At 42.9% G+C, this 15,413-nt stretch overlaps 1 protein-coding gene across 4 annotated transcripts in view; it reads right to left on the minus strand.

Moving 5' to 3' along the window:
• pcdh17 (protocadherin 17) overlaps nt 1-15,413 on the minus strand; it is a 64,260-nt gene that overhangs the window by 22,386 nt on the left and 26,461 nt on the right. For 2 of the 4 annotated variants that reach the window (XM_085805755.1, XM_085805738.1), the window contains exon 4: nt 14,951-15,120. In XM_085805755.1, coding sequence (XP_085661881.1) covers nt 14,951-15,120 — 170 coding nt within the window. Of the gene's footprint in view, nt 1-14,950; nt 15,124-15,413 lie in introns of all 4 variants that reach the window. The other 2 variants (XM_085805746.1, XM_085805734.1) reach the window with 1 other exon arrangement.

A 15,413-nucleotide genomic window follows, 5' to 3' on the forward strand; every position in this document is an offset into this window, starting at 1 on the left:
GTGTAAACCAGAAGCAAGGTGCAAATACCCATCAGGACTGTATGAACACCCATCGCATTTAGCTGTTTACACTGCGAGCCTTCTAAATCTCCATAATAGATCTTTGTTGTGGTACGAGGTGGGATGGCGAGGTCAGCTGTTAATTGGCTGCTGGTAATTACAGATGCATCTTAAGCTTGCTGACATTGTCTATGGGACTTTGGAGACCCCGCCTTTGCAACTAATGCACCGCAGAGATTACCGCAATGCACTGGGAAAAAAAAAAAAATCACACAACTCTCATGCACGCATAATGAAGCAGTGGTTAAGACTTCGACTGTCGGTTTAACTTAATGGGCTTTATATTCTTTGCTGTATAATGCATCAATTTTTTTGCACATTGTTTCCCCACTAATGTTCCAGCTCGTCGTTCCTCCAACTCCTCCATCCTTTGCCAGTAGCCATGAGGGTGTTGTTCCCTCCGTGGGGGCTGCTATCCCCAGTGCGCAGGGACAATAGCAGCCACCCAATTAAAGCTGTGTTGGCCTCACAATTCCTCAAGGTATTGCCATGTGACAGTTTAATTAACCAAGCCCCTTATCTTAATTTAGCAGGATCAAAAAGTAACAAACTGAGGTTATCAGAGAAAAACACTCCCAGTCACCATCCGCGCATACTCGCACGCACACACTCGCTCTCTCCCTCGCTCTCAATCTCCGTCAGCGCGGGTGAAGCTATATAATACACAGCGCCACAAGTGTAAGCGACATATTTGATGACATTCATACAGCTGTGTGTTGCCATCTGCGCAGATACCGCACCGAGCCCTATTTATGGTGAAAAACGCTCCCACACATATTTATTACAGCTGTGGAGGTCAGATTAATGACAGTCTTTTAATGCCCTCGCAGTGTGTGTGAGTTTGTATCTCAGAGTGTGTGTGTGTGTGTGTGTGTGTGTGTGTGTGTGCGTACATATGACTGGGTTCAAGCTCGTCTCTCTTTTTGAATTTGAACCGGTGTCTCTGTGACTGCAGGGGGCCAGGCACAATGCTACTTAAGCCAATCTCCCATGGAGCCTGCCTGCTGTCCCACCCCTTCATCCATCCATCCATCCATCCATCCATCCATCCATCCATCCATGAGCTCTTTCTTCTCAACTGGTTGTGGTGTTTCGTCCTGTCTCCGCTGTCTCTTTGATTTTCCCTGTTTTCAATCCACCCCTTTTACATGTATTTCATACAGTTAAGCCAAACTGACATGTACCATTTCTTATGTCCTGTTTTTTTTGTTTTTTTTTCTGCTTTCCCGACATTTCCGATCATCCCATTCACTGTCATCGCATAAACCACATCCCCTCTCTCTTTGTTTTAGTGTTTCCTCTTCTTCAAATACTCCATTATCTGTAGCACTGCAGGCAGTGGATGAAAGGACATTACTAGTTATGGTTGAACAGAGAAGAAGTCCTGATGCCTTGGACAGGCCAGGGCCCATTTATCTCTCTGGTTCCTGATGCAGTGTAACATGGGGAAATAATGCCCCAGGGCACCACAAATATTCATTCACATCAGCCGAGGAAACAGCCTGGACAAAACGGGGGCCCTTCACTTCCATCTAACTGATTCAATGGAAGTCGTGCAGAATTCACCGTCTAGGGAAATGTTTTACAATGCATTTCATTTGCACACAATCAAAGCTGACCAATTTCCCCCCCACACATTCGCTTTGTCGCAGCCTGCACACGATTGATCAAACAATCTGTCACCTAGGTGTTTTTCTTTTTTTTTGGTAATTAATAACAGAGCTGCATTCAATATAATAAAACTGACCACAATCTAAGGCAAAACATATGAATTAGTGAGCTGATTGTGGCCGTTCCACCAAATCCATACAGAAACATGTCAATATAACTGAATGCTAACTGATGCTACTTGAGATGTTTCTTTAATTTTCTGCCACGAGCTCTTGGAAAATTCATTTATTGTGGTCTGAAAGAGATTCACTTCAATGTGGTTTGATTGGACTTTAAGAAACCTGGATCTGTTTTTGAATCTCAGTGCTTTCAAATCCATTATCCGATTATATGTGTCAGTTCTGTTTGATGGGAAATTAAGACATCTTGTTTAAAAAAAACACTGTTTTTATTCCACTCATTTCACTCAGCATAGGCTACTAATCCATAGAGGCTCTAGTGAGCAGAGGAGGTACAGGGCATTCATTAACCCTGCCTGTGCTTTTTACTTGTTCTTTTTTCCCCCTATTGCTGCAAGGAAAAAATGTCTTTGCTCCTCAGTGGGGGGGTTGTGCTGCTGCTGCTGTTTGCTGCTGCAGCTGCAGAAACTCAAGCAAAGACAACACAGTGGAAATAATATTAATTATATTATATCATTCAACAAATATCAACTCAATAAACTGCTGCATGCCCAGTGCGCTCAACACTGCCTGAGGGCAAAATGGTAGCACTGCCAGAGGTTAGAGAAACTGACGGGTCACAGAATCGGGTGCAGCACCAGTGGCAGCTGAGGTGGAGCACATGGGATTCTGTTTTCCGCTGTGCTTAACCTTTAAAGTCGCAAAGATGCCGCTTGTACGAAAGCATTTGTGGACGGAAAAAATGTTCAGCACTGGCTTCCCTCTCAGGTGATCGAAAAATGTTCCTACTGCTCTGATGTGATGGACGGTCGATGTTTATCTATGCAAAGCTTTCGTCAGTGCAATCTTTCTCACACTCACTGCTGCATTTTTGCTGTTGTCTGCTGTGACGTGAGGTTTATTTGTCCAGCGTGTCCCATCATGCACAGTGTGATATGCTTGAATAGGAACTCTTTTTTTCTTTTGAAATTGCCTGAAGCGCCACAAACAAGAAGCAGAAAGAGGGAAAAAAAGTACAATTGCGAATTGAAATATTTGATAAAGGAATTTTGATGAGTTCTGAAAGTGCCTATGATATCAATTTCAGTCTAAAAAACTCTCTCCATAGAGACAACATTATTACTAATGGCAGCGCTGCATTGCCTGCTACAATACCAACAGAATCTACAAGGACTGCAGAGAGACTGACTCCATTAACTTATCTTTTCTACCAGAAATCAAATATTTTTTTGCCTTTTAAAGACAGAAAATTGTGACTAATATCAATAAATAAACTAATTCATTCTTATTGGCTGAATTATGACTAAACCAAGCAGCTCTTAAGACTTTATCTCAGTTTGTTTACAGCTTCAAAGCTGTAACTCTTTTACTTGATAAACTGCTTAAACATCATCAACATCTGAAAGCGCTCTTCAGTGAACAGTGCTTAGAGAGATGAGAATGATCATGTACACGACTGAAAAGTGATAGGGAGGAAGTAGAAGAGGCTATCAAAGCATATGTAAAAGAGTGTGGTTAATGTGTAGAATTACATCCGAAGCACGCACGCACGCTCACACACACACACACACACACACACACACATGGACGTCCCGGCTGTCCACAGGCAGAGGACAGATGGCTGTGGAGTGGCTCTGATCCAGGAAGTGACGATGTTCTGTATCATTATAATCTGCTCCGTAGTATCCTCCCTACTGCTGTGCTGGACAACATGTTTCACCCACTGAGAGCAGATCCTGGAACAGCTCTTCTGCTGCTCTGTCACACATACTCTTAGAGAGACGCTGTGCTGCAAGAGCTCCTTTGTTTAACCTCTTTTTAAAAACTTTGGGGGGGTAACAATGGTCGTTTCACACCGTGCAACTCAGAAGTTCGCATGTATTTTCTTAAAGTGACATTGTGTAACTTCTCCTGTTATGAAAATCGATTATTTTGTTCAAAAGTCTGTTTTTCATTAATCAGTAACCCCCCCCATCAACAAAGTGAAGTGTTCCTTTCAGCTCTGAATGAGCCGTTCATATCATTCATATCTCCATGGAGCGGGTAAGCTCGGTGCTGCTGCCATGTGGTGTCGCCATGTTTTTACGTTCAGTGGCAGCGTGACGGTAGGTAACCACGGAAACTCAGCGGAGACACCGGAGCTGTCGGCTCAGGTGGAGGTGGAGTCTGTGAAAAGTCACCGCGGTAACGCAGTGAGGAGGAATGGAGCGTTACACTCATGCTGCATTCACCTGCAGTCGGGCAGACGGCCGTCGCTAACAAACCAGATGTCATTTTAGTCACGGAAGTCGAGAGAAAGCCGGTAAAACAATACAACATCGCCATGACAACATATAGTCACGTGTATTGTTTTGCCTCGTGCTGATGGACCACTTGTTTACATAGAGGCTTGTTTATGTCGTCCGTCTGCCGTCTGCCCAATTTCACGTGAATGCAGCATGAAAAATACGATTGAGTTGCTTGCGATATACAACCGCAACGCTAGATGGGAGTAATTCCTACACAATGTACCTTTAAAGTAGCAGCAAGGAAATGTACAAAAGTGTGAGAGGAAAGCAGCAGCATGTTCTAAAACACATGCACTCTGCAAGCCCTTTACAAATCAGTCTTGGGGTTGCTCACAGGAGCTATTACTGTCAATCTCCAACACACACACACACACACACACACACAGACACACAGAGAGACACAAGGCTGGAAAGCTGTGATTCACCATCCGGCTTGTTTGTTGTTTTCAGCAGAAACTCACATGGTACCACCCATGAGATGAGAAAACAGGAAGAAAAAAAACACTGCAGCCATGTCTCCTCTCTCTGAATCAAGCACCAGATCCATTATCTTAAAAATACATCAGCATCCAAAGATATGATAACAACCTAATTGTATGTACTGTAATCACAAATTTAACTAAGCTTTTCAATGAGAGGCTAATGCCTGGAGGAGAGAAAAAAACAAAAAGTCAGAAAAAAAATGTAGGCTGCCCTGCCATGGGGCTCAGCCACAAAATGTTAATTAATTTCATTTATAGCACAGACGCCACATCTACAAGGTTGTTGTTCATGTGATTACAAAGAGAACAACTGGGAGCAGAAACAATCGTCTGCCACGATGATGGAGCTGATAAATGCACTGGATTTTCTCTCTGCTCTTTCTCTGCTGCTGCTGCTGCTGCTGCTGCTTTGGGGGAATATATCTCACATGTGTTTACAGCTAGCGTCTCTGTGCATGTATAAAGTGTAAACATGAAATATGCAAACTAATCAAACCGCCCCGGCTTCAGTTTCTGACTTCTATTGCACACAAATGAGCTATAAAAAAACAAACAAACCCCACTTCATCTGCAGGTGAGGCCTCTGGCAAGAACAATGACAAAGACGTCTGCAGCCACCATGTTCAGCTTTTACATACCAAACATCTATAAACTCTGCTGTCCAGAGGAAAATTATTCAACAAAAATAAATTATAATAATAACATTGCTGAGGTTTCACTGGGCTGGACTGGACTTGACAGTGGATGAAACTTACAATATGGTTGAAGAGCGATTAACTTTAAATCTCCATGACTCTGGATTAATCCTCACACTCAACGCGCCTACATTTTTTAATGGGCCTTGAATAACATTCCCACAGCATTTAATAGCTTTGTGTGTTTTTCACTGTCTAATATGAGAGTGCACACACTTGGATTAATACCCTGTAATGTTCTCATTATGGAGCGGTGTGAGGAGAGTGAGCAGGGCAGCAGGACGAGCACTCTCCATGCAGAAGTTGCGTCCAATCACGTAATGATGAGAGGATTGTAAAGGCGGTGGTGGTGATCTGAGTGAAATAAGAAGTTTTTCTTTCTTTTTTTTTTTTTTTAACTCATTGCTTCCATAAACATGCCATAATTATTCACCGTGGCGACCAGAGTGAGGAGATAATGTCAGAGATTTATGGGCCGAGTGGTAAGAGTTACAGATACTCATCAATCCCCTCCAACGCTGTGGTGCCACAGTGCTTCAGATAGGCTTCACTGGCTGAATGAGGATCAGGGGGGTGAGCCGCCATGCAGGCGAGCCGGGGGAGGGGGGGTGGGGGGGGTTAGAGGTGGAAATCACACACCCCACAGCAAAGCCTGGCCCAACTATCACACACACTCAGGAGAAGAAGAAGGACACAAGAATGGACGTTACCCTTCACGAGGCACAATCATAACAATGGAATTTAATAAAACTTGGTGTATTAAAGAAAATAGACTAATCCCTTTAAATCTTCCATAATGAGAGAGAAGAAATCCTAAGACTGTGATATTTCCCCTCCCTTCACCCCACAAGATTTTAGGCTTTCCACAGGATTCCACTAGCTTAGCCGCAAATCGCCTCACTGCTGTGCAATACTGCCATATCCTCAAAGAATAGGGGTGAACACATGATCTGGCACATGTGTATGGGCACACATGCACACACACACACACACACACACACACACACACACACACACACACACACACACGTACACACACTCCCACAAATCTTATTTGACTTTGAGTGATGCATCCTGGAGAAGTCCAGATTGCTGATGGTTCTCATTTTCCCCACCAGGAAAGTAGCTGGTGATGTTGCCATGAATCAGACTATCAGCCCAGCCAGGGACAGGCCATGGAGAGCTGAGAAGATGAGGAGCAGGGGGGAAGATGAAAGGCTCCCAGACAAATCCTCTCTGTCCGATGGCTCACACAAACAGTGAGAAGAAACATGAGCATCTGGCTGCTGTTTTCAGACCTTTTTTTTTCTAATCTTCTCCACCTTCCCCGAGGCCACACGACAGACTCCTGGATAAGTTCTTTAAAGTGCTCTGAGATTAGGACATGGCGTGTGAAGTTTCATAAAGAGAGACTAAAGAAATGATCAATTTAAAAAAATAAATGATTAACTGATGAAAGTAGTGAATGAGCAACGAGGTGTGGGAGCAAAGAGTAGCTCACACTGATGCTCTGTGGAGTGACACACATGGAAGAACCAGTGTAAACAAACTGTGAAGGCCTCAATTAATCATGTTTAAACAGACAGATGTGATAACATCACATGAAACCATGACTCCTCCATATGCTACCTGTTTAGAGTAATGTTTGTAAACCGACTAATTACAATGCTCATAAATGAAGCTTCTCTCTCCGAGCAGATGTTTGTCCATTAACCTGCAGAACAATTACTCCAGCACCGTGTGAAGAATCACACATTAGCAAAGCTGCGTCTGCACAAGAGGCTTTGTCCTCACAGAGGCTTCAAACATACTTAATAAACGTTGTTGCTCATCCATGGAGGAATAAAGATACAATTCTTGATGATTCTTTTTTCTTTTAGCATTTTTTAAATCAATAATACATAAATTTGTTATATCTGTTTCGCCATTGATGATGGATATTAATAAAGGATTGTACTGACCTTCTTCTGCACTACTATGTTAATCAGACAGAGACGGGTTTAGGAGTATCTACAAACATTTTTATTTTTATTTTTTTACAGTTTATGTGATTAGTTTTGGGAGCCCTAAAACCGTATTTTTTGAAAGCCTAATGTTTTCATGTAGACAACCGATATGCAGCTTTTGTGAAATGATGATATCATAGCTCAGCCTCTCTAACCTATAGCCTGAGCCACACTACAAGACATGTAACAACAACAACAATGGTGGACGACTGAGAAATGATAATCAGCAATGTGTTTTCTTGCTAAGTTTATGTTTATGACTCAAAATAAAGGCACAGGGCACCAAAAATACTATTTACAGGAATATAATTCTGCCTTTTGGTCACACGGGATGTCGGCTGATGCAATACTGGACATTTCCTCATGGGACTAATAAAGGAATATGTTATTTTTTGTAATGTCATGTTAGCATCACTTGTCTTATCTTAATAGAACATACAACATCACACTTCAGACAGTCTATAGGAGACTTTCTCCTTCCAAACATCGATGGAGCAGATCTTCCTCATAGCAACAGTTGTGTTTTTATATTTTTTCATCCGGAGTGTACTGTAAGTGCAGCTGCTTGTCCATAAATCTCTCAGTGGCTTAGGTCCATAATACTTCTCCCATGTCTTTTACCATATGAACAGTTTTTTGGCCTCTCAGGTCTCAGGATGGTGGTCGTCTGCTGCTGCTAACTGTTCCCTGAGTGTAGAGTGAAACATGGACAAGCAGCTGTTACTTACTGAGCACCGCAGGGATGGAACAAGCTTCCAGTGGATATTAGACGTGTCCCAATTCAAGTCACATTTACATCCAGGTTGGGAACGTTTATCTTTCCTTCGACTGCTCCTTAAATCTCAAAGCAATACATCTTTATTCTCCTGCATTTATGTCTCTGGTCTTGCCTCTTTAATTTCCTCTCTATTGTTTAAATTTGCATTTTGATGGGTTTTTTTTATGTTGTTTTCCTTTTCCTTTAATGTTTTTAATGCATTATGTAAATCACTTAGAGTTACCTTTGTGTATGAAATGTGCTGTCTGCATTACCTCGCCTTCACTCGATGAAATGTCTAAAAGTCAGTGTGTGTCTGTCCACAGGATGTGGCTGAGTCATGTTTTGGCTCCGTCACATCTCTACTTTGGATAAAACTGGCCAGTGGCGATGTCTCAGAAGAAGTGAGTCTTTCAGGAGCCAGATGATTTTGTGTCGCTTTGTTTATTTGTTTCCAGGATTCAATAGAATCGTGTCTGAACTGGGTGCTTCTCTCTTCCTCTGTCTCTCTCTCTTTCTTTCTTTCACCGGCTTCAAACTGAAAACTTTACATTGTAAACAATTATTTATCCCCGAAAAAGGGAACTCGCATGAAAATGACTGTTGTGAAACAATCAAAGATACAAACTCGTGCGTCAGACGGTGATGAACTACCACTAAAACCTTTCGTTTACAGGAAGCAGCACTGGGATTTAGACACTTTCTGTGTTTCCAGTGCACTAATCATAAACTGAAGTGGCTTAGTCTCTTTTTCTGTAAAGCTGCAATCATTTGGCCACAATACAAGCTCAATATTTCATTCAGAGGACTTAAAGCAGAAGTAAGTGATATATTTGTGTTAATATAAGTCTTAAATAGTTATATCTTCCGACAGCAATCACTTACATAGAGTGTTTGGTCTGAAACACGGGTCTGTCAGTCACTCTGCTCTGCTCTGAGCCGAAGAGAAAACATTTATCGTATCCTACAGTTTTTATCCAATGAGGAGAGAGAACGGCATGCAGGGCTGTGTGTGCAGCCAAGGAACGCCGTGAATGTGACGACGTAGGGACGAGGACTGTTATGGTGCGTTCAAGGAAACTCGTATTTTTCCGACCGTGAAGTCTTACCAGTTCGATCTGGTACGAGTTCACCGGTCGGAAGTTACGAGTGGCCGTTATAGTGACTTTCACCGGTAAAACAGGTCGGAAAAACACGAGTGGGTTGCCTGGAACGCTACAAAGTCGTAAGTTGTGACTTGAAGCTGTAATTTACGATTTCAAAAGCCTGCCTGGAACGCAGCATTAGCGAAAACGACCGGACCACTTACTTCTGCTTTAAAGGGAATAGTAAATATATGTATCCATACACTCTAAATGGTATAAGCATGGGTTATTTACTGAAACCACCATTGCTGTACAGTAATTGCACCATTTGGCACAAAACTGACATACTATGCTGTCAATAGTGAACTCACAACATGCTGATCGTTCTGTATGTTGAATACAAAACTCAGAAGCGAAAACACATCACACCGATTATATGCATCCAGCCACCACCACGGAAAATGTGTCTGCATTTATCTGTCCATGAAAAATGAATGATGTTGAATGGGATGCCCTTTTCCAACAGTCAGATAAAGGTTTATTGAAGGCCAGAGTGAGCAGGATAGAGGTTGCCATGGCTACAAGTGTGAAAAGGGCATCTGATCTGACTTCTGACCAGTCAATTAATCTTACAATTGCATTTTTTTTTTAATCAAAGGTTCACTCATAATTCAAAATTAACTGTGGTGAATGAAGAGGGGGGGGAGGAAGGGGGAGAGACTGAGATTGTGAAGACTTGTAAGACTTCAGAAAAGTATAATAATGCTTAAGAGTCTTAAGATTAAGACCGCCACCAGGGAGGATGGGTGAATATTTAATACAGATTAAAGTCTGAATATTTAGTTTGTTTGGGCTCGCTGTGGACTAGGAAGGAAAAAAAGAAGGAAAAAACTATTATTCAGCAAAACAACACATAAAAGACTTCATTTTCTCATGTTTTACAGATGAATAAATGTAAAGTCACGGCCTTGTTTCGCTTGGAAGTGTCACAATAATTCCAGAGAGGACTCGAAAATCCATTACATGGAATTGGTTTTCAAAATATTTATTGTGCAAATTATTTTGGCTACTGTTTTTAATTGGAAATGCTAATGATAAAAAAACAAAAAACAACAATGGTGGTGAAATTCATCAGTGCTTTGTCTTAAAAGGAATAAATGGGCTCTTATGGGCTCTCGTTGTTCCCTGAGGCACATTCACATGAGACACTTAGCGAGGCATCCATGTGATGTCGTCATGTCAACGGGACTTCAGCGGCGGCATATTAGACATGACACATTCATGCAGGATAAAGGATGTCAGTTATGTGAATAAATACATAACGGCTAAAATATCAACTTAAGCTGCAGAAAAAAAATGAAAGATTAACACTGAAGCATCCTGCAAAATCCTTTAAATCAAAAATACTTCTGACTCTTAATGGCTTTACGTTGAAGATTCATATAGAAACAAGGACTTAAGTCTTTTGTTGTTGTTGTTTTTAGCTTTAAGGATTGTGTTGTGAGTCAAATACATAAACCACACTGTGCCAAAACACGGCACAACCTCAGTACCTCGTTGTGTGGCTCGGGTCTGTTGAGATGGAGATAAACCTCACGTGTAATAATAACTCTCTCTCTTTAAAATCTCACATTTGATATATAAAGTGTAGATGCAGCTGCGTTCACGGGACTCAGAGACGCCCTCAGCCTCATAAATTACTGAACACACCAGCAAAAAGGGGGGGGGTGAGCTGCATATAAATATAGGGTTGGCGAGCAACAATTAAACACACTGCCGACATCATCATTTATTTGTGTACAGCAAATAAGTGTATGTGTGTATTTAGACAAATGTTTTGGATGTGCCAAGAGTTGTGTCTATGTAGAATGTGTGCAAGAGGCGACTGACAAAAGCCAAAGCATGACATTTCCCTTGTTTAAGCTATTCACAAAGCTGGTTGGGGGGTGAGGGAGAGGGAGGGGAAGGGGGGATGGGGGGGATGTGGGTGAGTGGGTTTCTATCACTCTGCCACAAATAACAGAGAAAAGTCAATTTCATTGTCTTCCAGTGTGCTGTGAGAGGAGCGCGGCTCATGCTGTCTCTCCTCCACTGTACCCGAGCTGTCCTTGTAGTATCATACCCACCTCCCACTTACCCCCCCTCTCCCCCCTACTCCCCCTCCGCCCCCCCTCTGTCCCACTCAGGCCTCGTGCTTTAAAACAAGGCAGGAGGTGGTTTGATTATCACACTCGCGATCGCAGCTAATTAGGATAGGTCAGCTGGTGCAGCCGCACAGTATCCGTCCCACCACGCTCTTCCTCCTCCTCCTCTTCCATCATCCCTCTCTCCTTCTCTCCCTCTCTCTCCCTTCCCTTGGACAGCTCTATCAGTGGGTACCATCTCTCTACACCACTGCTGCCTGTCTGTTCGTGATAGCGACTATGGCATTCGTCTCCACAGAGGCGAGCGATGTGCTGCCAGCCACTCCGCCGGAGCCAGACAAGCCGGTATCAGCGTCTGCTGCAGGCGCATTGGAGCATCAATTAATCGCCTTTTTAAAACTGGCAAAAAAAAAAAAGAAAAAAAAGAAGCATTTGATATACTTAAGCTTAATTAATACATTGCTACCAATTTTCCAGGCCTAATTAATCAATTTGCGTCTGGTCCCTGGTGCGAAGATGTCCAGATTATGTCTAGCAGGAAACTGAACCGAACATCAGAGAAGAAGATGAATAACATCCATGGAAATAAGGAGCTGCATGTTTGTTCTACCGACGAGAGAATTAATAAAGAAACCGCGCGGAAAATAGAGTAGTAAAAGGAAAAGAGGGAGAAAAAAAAACATGGCGGTACAAATCTGAAACAAATCAGAGAGAGACACTCACTTGTGTCGACACTGTGGGCTACAACCTAGTGGCTATAAAGGCCAAGAACTGAAACAGGGTCGAGGATTGATTGGGACTTGAACTACATGCTTTGTGCACTTGTAGTTCTGTTTATACTGAGCCAGTGAATGAGGCCGCAGTGTCCTGGCAGGAAAGCAGAGAGCTACAGAGAGTAATTGGGAGGGCTATGCTTGGAGAGGAACAGAGGACTTAAGATGGGATGAAGGAGGGAAACAGGGAGGGGGGAGGGAGGGTGTTGAGAGAGAGACCTATGAAGTAGATGCTAAGTGCTGAGATGTGAAGAAAATAAGCCTGGAGGAAAACGACCTCCAGGGACACTGACCAATGACGAGCTCCATTTTCTTTTCTTTTCTTTTCTTTTTTCCATTTGATAAAAGACGTACCTGTGTGCTTTGTTGTTGCACAGGAACCTTCAGATGTCTGGATGCCATGCTGCACATCACAGTTTTGTCTATTCATGTTGTTTTTTTCTTCTTGAAAAAGGCAGGAGAGTGCAGACCATAATATTGTTATCTAATGTAAATATCAGCTGAACCTGAGGCACATGCTTCCTGCTGGGATATTGGGATATATATATATATATATTTTTTTTTTTTTACAAGTTAATAAAGATGCCCGCTGGAAGAGTGCCAGAGCGATGTTCACCACGCCTCGCTCCTCATCGCTGCTCCTGCACCATGCCTTGGCCTCCTGCCCCCGACCCCTCCCCCCTCTGCTCAGCTCAGACCACATGTTATTGGCTAAACACAGCCAGCTGCAGCCGGTTAACTGTCTAATCTCACATCAATCGATTTCCCCCCTCCCAAACAAGGGTAAGGTGGAGAAGTGGAACGAAAGTCATAGAGAAACACAGCAGAGTGAGAGTGTGATGGGAGTGAACGGGAGGACAGCGATAAGTGGAGGGGGGAGGAAGAGGGGAGGAACGTGGGCAGGTTATAGCCTTTCACTGAGTTTCCAGAGTGTGTGCAAGTGTGTGTGTGTGTGTGTGTGTGTGTGTGTGTTTGTCTGTGGGTGCTACCTCTTATTGAAGGTCATCAGATGGACAGGAACTGATGAGAAACAAGGGCGTAACTAGGGATCTTATCTTTGGGTGGGCATTTGGAATATTTGGATGGGTATCAACAAAAATGTTGAGGGGGGTGGGGTAAAATTGAAATGAGCTCGAAACTTAAAAAAGAACCACGCAGCTTGCACAACGTGCAAACTCCACTGTCAAACTAAAGAAAACTACTAATACAGCCTATAAGAACCAGATAAAAGAATGAACAAGAATCAAAGGTATTAACAGTTTTAATTGGATCGCCAAGAGCAGCTAGCTACAGACAGGTGTGCAATTCACTAAACCGTGTTGGTAAAGTGTGTGAAGAAGTGTTGTGGTTTGGTGATAATGTAAAGGAGTAGCACATCCACATCTCCAAAATGGCTAATAGAAAAGCAGTGCGTTTTTTGAAGACCACACTGTGATGAAAAGTGTGACTGAAAGTGTGACTGCACAGTTAAGTGAAATCTGCAGTGTGCAGATATGTTACATCTGGCCAATGAAACCCTTGTTTCTCCAGCACCTCACTAATCCTGAGCTGGTCTCACCACATTGATGACCAATGACAAAATGCTCCAAAAAAAGAAAAAAGAAATAGAAACAAACAAAAAAAGCTATAATGGTGATTTATGAGTGAGATATTTTATTGGATGGGCAAGGCCCCTCCCAGCCCACCTGTAGACACGCCCCTGAGTAGAAGACGCACATCCCAAAAACCACTGCTACCCCGAGACGCTGCCACTGCGAACTCCTCCCTGATCTCATGTGTGTTGTGAGTATAAATGTGATTCTTTCTTTCAGTCCCTCATGGACAATTAAATGGGAACATTTTCAAAATGAGAAACATATGGAGCTTTTTAATTGGCCAATTTCTCTTGCCAACGTGTGTGGCTGTTTTTCATTCTAAAAACCAATGGAAAGGAAAAAAAAAAAGCTATCTAGTCACACATGCATATTACAGCACAGAGTGTTGCACAAATTGTCATTGTCCTTCCGCGTGGAGTAAAACAGCCCTTCTGTTCGCGGGATTAATAGCATCATTACAAAGAATCCATGTTCTGTACACAGCGCTGTACTTCTGGATCCACTCACTGAGATACATACATCTCAGTGTCTGTGTTTCTGTTTCGTCATGCAGGTAATGGCCCCTCACCAGGATAACACGACTGGTTAAAGCTGCACCACACCTGCTTTTTTTCCCCCATTTACTTTTCTCCATACCTATGTGTAATCTTTTACTTCCTTGCCTTCCCCTTACTCTGCACTAATCATGGGAGGTGGCAAGGGGTAAAGGAGGGAGGACTGCAACAACTCACATCTGGGGAGTTATTGTTCTACACATGTCATGTGTAATCTGCCCGACCCACAGCGCTTAGAATAATTATTCATATTTAATCACCACAGTACGAAGCTACATCGCCTGCCGCTCACTAAGTCATTTTCCATGTTCCATTATCAAAGTTTCAGAGACGGGTGCTCAGGGAAGGGGGACTAAATGGAGAGGCTGAAGTAGTTGGGCTTATAAAAACATAATGGGCTTGTCTGCTTTGATAAACTGAGGACGTGTATAGAATGCACACTCACTCACACCCTAACACACACACACACACACACCACACACACTTTAAATGTGAAAAGTGCAAAGGGAACAAAGCAGAAGAAGGGGGGGGGTGAAGTAGCCAAGTATAAGTTTGGATTGCGTCTTTCAGGGTAGAGAGGAGCTCGATCCTTAATACAAACAACTGCAGCAGAGAAAACAGCTTGATGGTGTGTTGGTTTGCATGTAGCAAATATTGGCTGCTGTTCCATGTCTCTGTCTCTTTTTTTTTTATGTATTTAAATGTCCCAGCGAGGACTCACCTTGCTCCAGAGGCGGCGGCTTCACGCCCGTGGCCTTCAGCTTGAGAGCCTCTTTTGCAGACATATCACAGCAGGAGCCTTTGTTGGTGTCCTGGTCACTGTCGGCCTGATCGCTGTCGCCATGACCACTGTCTCTGAGGCTCGCTCGCTCCGGGTCTTTAAAAGTGGAACTGCTACAGAAATACACAAAAAAACACAAAAAAAAAAACAAAGCATGGCTGAGAATTTGAAGGAGACTTTCATTTTATTTTATTTGTAGTGGAATTTCAAAGACAGAATCAAAACATCGATGCACCATAAAGAGAGAGAGACTCCTGTGTGTGAATCTATGTCATGCACTATGGAAAATACTGTAAGTGACCATTTAAAACCCAATTAAATGTACACGGCCTTCAGCCTCTCAGGCAACGACTCAGTACACTTAATTGTCAGTTTAGTTACTATTGGTGCAGCATTGTGTCGG

Source organism: Trachurus japonicus, chromosome 3 (genome assembly GCF_045865225.1).
Source record: "Trachurus japonicus isolate A0001 chromosome 3, Traja_1.0".
Taxonomy (NCBI): Eukaryota; Metazoa; Chordata; class Actinopteri; order Carangiformes; family Carangidae; genus Trachurus; species Trachurus japonicus.